The sequence below is a fragment of the Mesitornis unicolor genome, unplaced genomic scaffold, assembly GCF_000695765.1.
Source record: "Mesitornis unicolor isolate BGI_N332 unplaced genomic scaffold, ASM69576v1 scaffold16729, whole genome shotgun sequence".
In the NCBI taxonomy this organism is placed as follows: Eukaryota; Metazoa; Chordata; class Aves; order Mesitornithiformes; family Mesitornithidae; genus Mesitornis; species Mesitornis unicolor.
This window is the reverse complement of record NW_010206756.1, coordinates 4-9232: the sequence shown is the minus strand read 5'-3', so window position 1 is coordinate 9232 and position 9229 is coordinate 4. Positions and strand designations below refer to the sequence as shown.

The following is a 9229-nucleotide window of genomic DNA, read 5'->3' as shown; positions in this document are numbered from 1 at the left end:
TGCTCTATGAACATCAAGAGTTCTTTTTTTTTAGTCTTATGTGTCTTGCAAAAACAAGTTACTACAAGGTATGAAGCCCCATCATCTAGCAATAAAGGAGTTCCTGCTCTTCCATTGAGTAATAGGTACTTGTGGGTTTTGGGGGCTTTTTCCTGCTCCCTGGAAAAGCCTGGAGTTGTCTTGCATGGGATCCTGCATGGTCTGCTGTATTATAAATATGATGAACACAAGCAGTTTAGCTGCTACTGCTATCAAAATTTTACATATTAAAAGAGGAATCACGGCATCATGAAGGTTGGAGGAGAACTCCAAGATCATCAAGTCCAACCGTCAACGCAACCCCACCATGCCCACTAAACCATGGCCCCAAGTGCCACATCCATGCAGTTCTTGAACCCCTCCAGGGATGGGGACTCCAGCACCTCCCTGGGCAGCCCCTTCTAGTGGCTGACAACACTTACACTAAAGAAATTCCTCCTCATCCAACCTAAACCTTCCCTGGTGCAATCTGAGGCCATTTCCTCTTGTCCTATCACTTGGTCCTGGGGAGTAGAGACCAACACCCACCTCTCCACACCTTCCTTTCAGGGAGTTGTAAAGGAATGGGAAAGACCGTGACTACTGGGAGGGAGTGAGTCTACAGCGTGGCTCAGAGTCAAGATGGAGAATGGTGTTGCTTTGATCAATGTGGTTACCAATACTGGAAACAGAAAATTTAAATTCCTGTACTTTTCTCCCTTGGCATTGTGAGGCAGATTCACTAGAGCATTGGGATTTTGGGGTTTCTATTGTGGGAGTGGACTGATGGATCACATCACAAGGGGAAAATAGTAAATTCTGTATCTAAAAAGAAAATTAGCCATAATTCAGGAAAAAACACATTCATCTTTGAATATTCCTATCCTAATTTTTCAGTCTCTGTTGAACAGACAGTAAGATGGGCTTTAGAATCTCTTCTGTGCAATACCTCATTGAATATCCTCTGCCTGGTGACAAAAGGGTGCTTATCTGTTTAACTGTTCTGATGTATGTTTTCCTCCTGTTCCTCCCCTGTGTGTTTTTTGTCTGTTGTATATTAAGCTGCACTGAGAAGATTTTGATACGTCGCTTTGTAGTTCAGGAAATTTGAATGCTTTGTAGTGTAGTCTTAGAGTTGATGCTCTGGTTTCAGGCAGGAAGGATGCAGAATCAAGTTTTAAAGCTAAATATTTAATTTTAGGTGATTCCATAAAAGGCAGGCAGGACACATGAGCCTGTTTTGTCCCATCTCTGGCAAGCAGCCTAAGCAGAAAGGTTAAATAGGAAAAGATACATCTCCCCCTTACAAAGAGACATGAGGCCATTTCCCCTTCTCCTATAACTCGTTATATGGTAGAAGACACCAACACCCATCTCTCTACCCCCTCCTTTCAGGAGCTGCAGAGGGGATAAGGTCTTCCCTCAGTCTTCTCCAATTGAGCCCCCCCAGCTCCATTGCCCTTCTCTGGCCACGCTCCAGCCCCTCAATGTCCTTCTGGGAGTGAGGGGCCCAAAACTGACCCCAGGATTTGAGGTGTGGCATCACCAGTGCCCAGTGCAAGGGAAGGATCTCCATGTGCTTGTAAGAAAGCACTAAATAGTCCCAGTGAGCAAAACTGTAGAGCATACATAAGCTACTTTTATTTAGGTCTGGAAGCAGTAACTGCAGTGACCTTATTCCAAGCGGAGACCTTGTCTTCTATGTCTGTCCAGACCTTCAACCATTCCTGTTCTTCTGCTGGCAGAGAGCTGCAGCACAACTGTGCTCTCATGTCAGTCCAAGAGCCAGTAAGCTTTGAAAGAGTTTGGAAAAGACACTTTGCAACAGGTGGTATATGCCAACTACAGGAAGTTCAACAAGGCCAAGGGCAAGGTCCTGCACCTGGGTAGGGGCAATCCCAAGCACAGACTGGGCAGAGAATGGCTCCAGAGCAGTACTGAGGAGAAGGACTTGGTACTGTAAGTTGATGAAAAACTCAATGTGAGCCAGCAATGTGCACTCACAGCCCAGAAACCAACCACATCCTGGGCTGCATCACAAGAAGTGTGGCCAACAGGGCAAGAGAGTGATTCTGCCCCTCTGCTCTGCTCTCCTGAGACCTCACCTGCAGTGCTGTGTCCAGTTCTGGGGCTTCCAATATAAGAAGGCCATGGAGCTGTTGGAGCTGGTCCAGAGGAGGCCACAGAGATGGTCAGGGGCTGGAGCAACTCCCCTGCGAGGACCGGCTGAGAGAGTTGACATTGTTCAGCCTGGAGAAGAGAAGGATGTGCGGGGACCTTAGAGCAACCTTCCAGGACCTGAAGGGGCTACAGGAAGGCTGGGAATGGACTTTTTACAAGGGCAGGTGGTGATAGAACAAGAGGGAATGGTTTTAAACTGGAAGAAGGGAGATTTAGACTGGATATTAGGAAGAAATTCCTCCCTGTGAGGGCGGTGAGGCCCTGGCCCAGGTTGCCCAGAGAAGCTGTGGGTGCCCCCTCCCTGGCAGTGCCCAAGGCCAGGTTGGACGGGGCTTGGAGCAGCCTGGGCTGGTGGAGGTGTCCCTGCCCATGGGGGTTGGACTGGGGGGACTTTGAGGTCCCTTCCCACCCAAACCATGCTGGGATTCAATGTTCTCAAAATGGAAAATGTGAAGGGGCGGTTCTTGAAGCACCCGAGGGGTCTGGCAGAGTTTTGGTGTAAAGGCAGATGGGTGAGCAGAGGTGTTCGAGCCAGCAGATGTCAGGCTGCCACTGCCAGCCAGAAACAATACGAAAGGAGAAGATGCTTTGTGCTGACAAAGCCAAAATTGCAAAACCATACATCATCTTCAACTGATTTTCAACTAAAATGTCTTTTTTGTCATATATAGTAAAAGCCTGTGTCTGTATTCCAGAATAAGATTTTGCCCGTGCAGGGAGTTGCCTTGTAAAAGCCATTAATAAACTTGAATTTTTAAGTGCTTTAGGAAGGGTCGAGGGAGATAGTGCATAAAAAGCAGTGGGAATAAAAGCTGAAAAACTGCCCTTCGGATCTGAAATTAAATTTCTAATGAAAGAATAAAGCTATCATTGTGGGTTTTGGGTTAAGTGGTATGTGTAGGTTTGCAATATTTATAGGGCAATGGAAAAAAATGGGGAAGGTAGGTTAATTAGTGAAAATTGCAAGGAGAGAAGGAGAAGCACTGCATAAAACTGTCTGAAAAATCTGTCAGTAGCAGAAGTAGTACTGAGAATTAGTATTTTCTAAGAATTAAAAAAAAAACCCAACCACTTTGTAACAGGAATCTGTTTAAATTTCAATCTTATGCCAAAAGAGAGAGAGAAGGAAGAGGCGGTTTGTTTTCATGTCATTTCATGTCATTTCATGTAATTTCATTTTTTATTTTATTTTATTATAATTGATTTGATTTTATGTTTTTGGGTGCTGTTTTGCTTGTGGTTTTGGTTTTAGGGCTTTTAAAAATTAAATTATAAGACTGGTAAGGAATTTTCCTAACACTCAGAACACTGCAAGACAATGACTCCTTTTTTTTACTTGTTGATACAGTTAGATTACATCAGCTACTTTGTGATTTGTCAGACTTCCTAAATATATTTAGAATATATCATGTGAAGTGTGATACTATAAAAAGGGCATGGATTTTTTTTTTATGGCTGAAAATACCACTTCTCCTTCAGTGCATGCACCTGTAATTTTGGCTGGTTTTCTTCATAAAGCAGAAGAATTTTGATGTATTAGGAATCTAAGAATATAAATTAATTCAATGTAATTTTTTTAATCTTAATAAAACTTTCTTGCTTTTCTTAATTTTTCTGAACATGTTGTTATCTCTTGTTCTTACAGATTGATCACTTTGGATTTGATGAAAATCTGACGTTCCAGCAGCGGTATTTAGTGGCAGATCAGCACTGGAAGAAAGCCAATGGCCCAATACTATTTTATACGGGCAATGAAGGAGACATCACGTGGTTCTGCAACAATACAGTAGGTGGAAAATAGAGTCTTGATTCTGAAATTAGAGTCACTCTTCCCACTAGGGCCTGTTGTGTGAAGGGTATGAGCCTGATATGTGGTGGGTTGGTTGAGGCCCTCCCATTGAGTCCTGAGGTTCAGAAAGGACTCCTTGCAGCTGGATCCAGTCTTAGTCCTACACTTGGTCTACGGTTGATGTCCCATAGGGATATGGGAAATAAGGGAGACCCTCACGTTGAGTCATAAGGTTCAGAAAGGACCCCCTTGGTCTAAACTCCTCAGAGAGGAGTCAAGGTGTGGCTGGGTCCAGTCTTAGTCTCAGACTTGGTCAGCAGTGGATGTCCAGTAGGGATATGGAGCATAAGGGAGACCCTCCCATTGAATCACAAGGTTCAGAAAGGACCTCCTTGTGGGTGGATCCAGTCTTAGTCCTAGACTTGGTCAATGGTTGATGTCCAGTAGGCCTCTTAAGAGCCTTCTCAGGGACTTTCACTGAAGCAAATTTGCAAAGCTGGAAAAGAGAAATGATTTATTAAGGCGACAGATAGAATAGATACGGAATTGCCAGTGCTAAATGCACTGCCTTACACAAATATAAATGACATCCCAAAATTTAAATGTAGATCTCTATAACATTAACTACCATTAGTCATGCATATACCACAATAAGCAAGCACTACAATAAGCATAGATTGATACTTAGTGCTATAGTTAATTATCACGGTTCTCACCCAGAGGACGTCCATGCTTAGTGAGGGAGAGATGTCCAGGCCCATTGACCCATCCAAAAGTTGGTGTTTTGTCTTCCTCTACTGCAGAATGTGGGATTCTAAATGCCAGATTTGTACTCTTGGTAAGGTGGGACTTAAGTCAATTACTGTGCATTGATTGGCTCTTAACAAGGCTCGTTCTGTGTTTGATCAAGGTGTGTCTTAAGCTAAGAATGCCAAATTTTGAACCAAATTACACCTATCCCAGTACTTTAGATTCCCCAGGTAAAATACAAAGTCCAGTAACACAACAGGAGGTGGTTGGATTGCTCACAAACCTTGTCAGCAAGTGTCAACAAGTAAAAACAAATTGGAGTTAGTTATTATTTGAAAACAAGTGTATTGTAATGCTTATTACCAAACAAATTCTGTGTTTTCTGTGTTGTTGTCCTTAACTCAAATGCGTGGATTTCTCCTGTCATGTTATTTATTTCCTACGGATTAAACTTACACCAAAGGAGTTATAGGAGGATTACCTGTGTATACTCACAAAACAATGCTGCTTATTATTTTGCAGCATTAAAAGAAACATATTTTCTTTGTGTGTGTCACTTTTTTCTGGATGAATATTGGTTTTGGGTGCTTTCTTACTTCAGTGACACTTTAAACCCAAATTGCACTGTCTTTATAGTTGTATTTTGATAGTGGTATCTTTCCAATCAAAGAATAAGAATTGGAATTCACTAGACCTTGAGAGCAGAAACTTTGAAAAGAGTTGATCCAAAATATTTACATGTCTGCTTTCCTCCAACCAGGGTTTTATGTGGGATGTGGCCGAAGAACTTAATGCCATGTTGGTGTTTGCTGAACATCGGTATTATGGAGAATCTTTACCCTTTGGGAATGAGTCTTTCAGTGTAAGTGTCTTGTTTTGTCTTCCTTAAATGTGTTTTATACAAGCATAATTCTACCTATTGTAATTCTTGCCATTACAATGACTGTTAGACTGACTATGATGCTATCCTGGCTTGTATTAGCACTGGTGTGGGCAGCAGGAGCAGGGCAGGGATCCTTCCCCTGTGCTGGGCATCGGTGAGGCTGCTCCTTGAATCCTGTGTTCAGTTTTGGGCCCCTGACTCCCAGAAGGACCTTGAGGGACTGGAGTATGGCCAGAGAAGGTCAAGGGAGCTGGGGAGGGGTCTGGAGCAAACAAATGATGGGAAGTGGCTGAGGTAGCTGGAGGGGTTCAAGTGGAGAAGAGGAGGTGAGGGGAGACCTTATCCTCTCTGCAGCTCCTGAAAGGAGGGGTAGTAAAGGTGGGTGTTGGTCTCTTCTCCTATGTAACCAATGACAGGACAAGAGGAAATGGCCTCAAGTTGCACCAAGGGAGGTTTAGGTTGGATGAGGAGGAATTTCTTTAGTGTAAGGGTTTTCTTTTTAGATACAGAATTTACTGTTTTCCCCTTGTGATGTGATCCATCAGTCCGCTCCCACAATAGAAACCCCAAAATCCCAATGCTCTAGTGAATCTGCCTCACAATGCCAAGGGAGAAAAGTACAGGAATTTAAATTTTCTGTTTCCAGTATTGGTAACCACATTGATCAAAGCAACACCATTCTCCATCTTGACTCTGAGCCACGCTGTAGACTCACTCCCTCCCAGTAGTCACGGTCTTTCCCATTCCTTTACAACTCCCTGAAAGGAAGGTGTGGAGAGGTGGGTGTTGGTCTCTACTCCCCAGGACCAAGTGATAGGACAAGAGGAAATGGCCTCAGATTGCACCAGGGAAGGTTTAGGTTGGATGAGGAGGAATTTCTTTAGTGTAAGGGTTGTCAGCCACTAGAAGGGGCTGGCCAGTGGGGGGGTGGAGAGGGATTCAAGAACTGCATGGATGTGGCACTTGGGGCCATGGTTTAGTGGGCACGGTGGGGTTGCGTTGACGGTTGGACTTGATGATCTTGGAGGTCTCTTCCAACCTTAACAATGCTGTGATTCTGTAACCTGATTTCTCTGTCTCAGGATTCCAAGCATCTGAATTACCTGACATCAGAACAAGCTCTGGCCGACTTTGCGGTACTGATTGAGCACTTAAAGACGACCATTGCAGGAGCCCAAGACAGTCCTGTCATAGCTATAGGAGGATCTTATGGAGGAATGCTTGCAGCCTGGTTTAGGATGAAGTACCCCCATGTGGTAGTTGGGTGAGTGCACTCATCCTGCTCGGGAATGGAGCAGGCATTTGTTACTTCTGTGCCTACAGCACTGCGAGAAGGACCATAATTCAATTTTTCTTGATGATCTTAGAAGTCTCTTCCAACCTTAGTGATTCTGTGATTAATAAGTAGAATCACAGAACATATTGAGTTGGAAGGGACCTTTAAAGCTCATCCAGTCCAACCCCTGCAGTCAGCAGGGACATTGGTACCAGATCAGGTTGCTCACAGCCCCATCAAGCCTGACCTTGAATATCTCCAGGGATGGGGCCTCCACCACCTCTCTGGACAACCTGTGCCACTGATCTACCACCTTCATGGCGAAGAGCTTTTTCCTCATATCCAACCTAAATCTCCCCTTTTCTAGTTTAAAACCATTACTCCTTGTCCTATTGCTACAGGCCCTACTAAAAAGTCTGTCCCCATCTTTCTTATAAGCCCCCTTGAAGTACGGAAAGGCTGCAATAAGGTCCCCCTGCAGCCTTCTCTTCTCCAGGCTGAACAACCCCAACTCTCTCAGCCTGTCCCCATAGCAGAGCTGCTCTAACCTCTGATCATTTTTGTGGCCACCCCTGGATCTGCTCCAACAGGTCCAGGTCCTTCCTGTGCTGAGGACCCCAGGGCTGGATGCAGGACTGCAGGTGAGGTCTCACCAGAGTGGAGTAGAGGGGCAGACTCACTCCCTTGCCCTGCTGGCCATGTTTTTTTGATGCAGCCCAGGATGTGGTTTGCTTTCTGGGCTGTGAGTGCACAGTGCTGGCTCATGTCTGGCTTTTCATCCACCAGTACCCCTAAGTCCTTCTCTACAGGGCTGCTCTCAACCCCTTCATCCTTCAGCCTGTATTGATACCAGAGGTTCGTATCTGCCCACTTTTTGAGCTTGTCTAGGTCCCTCTGGATGGCATCCCATCCCTTACGTGTGTCTACCACACCTTCTAGAAAGTAGATTTTTGTGGGCAGGGGCTCTCTTCAGTTGAGTTTGTACAATCTCTTTTGAGAAAGACCTAGTTGCTAGATCATAGAATCGCAGCATGGTTTAAGTTGGAGAGGACCTCAGAGCCTCCCAGCCTAACCTACACATGGGCAGGGACACCTCCACCAGCCCAGGCTGCTCCGAGCCCTGGCAAACCTGGCCTTGGGCACTGTCAGGGAGGGGGCACACACAGCTTCTCTGGGCAACCTGGGCCAGGGCCTCACCACCCTCACAGGGAGGAATTTCTTCCTAATATCCAGTCTAAATCTCCCCTATTCCAGTTTAAAACCATTCCCCCTTGTTCTGTTGCTACCTGCTCTTGTAAAAAGTCCCTCCCCAGCTTTCCTCTAGGACACCTTCAGGAACTGGAAGGCTGCAATAAGGTCTCTCCACAGATAAGTATGAAAAATTATAAAGTAAGCACGTCTGAATTTCTACTTTATGTATTTACTGATATCACAGATTCATGAAGGTTGGAAGAGACCTCTAAGATCATCAAGTCCAACCATCAACCCAACCCCACCATGCCCACTAAACCATGGCCCCAAGTGCCACATCCAGGTGCTTCTTGAACCCCTTCAGGGATGGGGACTCCACTACCTCCCTGGGCAGCCCCTTCCAGTGCTTGACCACTCTTGCAGTCAAGAAATTGTTCCTCACATCCAATCTATCGCCTCCCCTGGTGCATCTTGAACTACCTTTGTGCTAAAGTCCAGGACTTGGAACCTTCAACAGCCTTTGCATGCAGTCCTGTGAAATAATTTTGCAGTGTTATGGTTCATTTGCCTAGGGCTCAGTGTCCAAGCTGAAGTATAAATGCTACTTAGATCGTGGCTTTGCAGGGGTTCAGGATATCTATTTTTTTCCAGACAATCTTTTTATGTCCCTTTGCAGAGCTCTTGCAGCCTCTGCCCCAATCTGGCAGTTTGGTGATTTGGTCCCGTGTAGCACATATTTCAGCATAGTGACCGAGGATTTCAAAAAGAGCGGAACAGGCTGCTCTGAAAGCATCCGCAATTCCTGGAATGCCATTAACCACCTTTCCTCAACAGGTAAGGCCTCAAGAATTCTTTTTGAAAAGGTCATAATGTTCAGGATTCTGATATGAACATAAAACCTGAATTTGTTATGACTTTCACCTGTATATGTATTGCTATTTTATTTTTTTTTAAACAATACTCTTAGTACTGAAAACTGCCAAATGAGCCTAGCATTAATTTTTAAATCAATGAATAAATGGCTGAATCCATGGGCCAACTGTATGAGCTTGAACAAGGCCAAGTGCTGGGTCCTGCACTTCAGTCGCAATAACCCCATGGACGCTACAGATGTGGGGATGAGTGGCTGGAGCTGCCAGAC

At 44.9% G+C, this 9229-nt stretch overlaps 1 protein-coding gene across 1 annotated transcript; it reads left to right on the top strand.

Moving 5' to 3' along the window:
- Window positions 1–288: 288 nt before the first annotated feature.
- On the top strand, window positions 289–8922 carry LOC104546488 (lysosomal Pro-X carboxypeptidase-like; the record flags this gene model as incomplete). The annotated part of the gene is made up of 6 exons (XM_010191892.1): window positions 289–294; window positions 1330–1376; window positions 3841–3985; window positions 5499–5600; window positions 6704–6885; window positions 8765–8922. Coding segments are annotated over exons 1-6 (640 nt in total), but the record flags the coding sequence as incomplete, so codon positions are not given.
- Window positions 8923–9229: the final 307 nt, after the last annotated feature.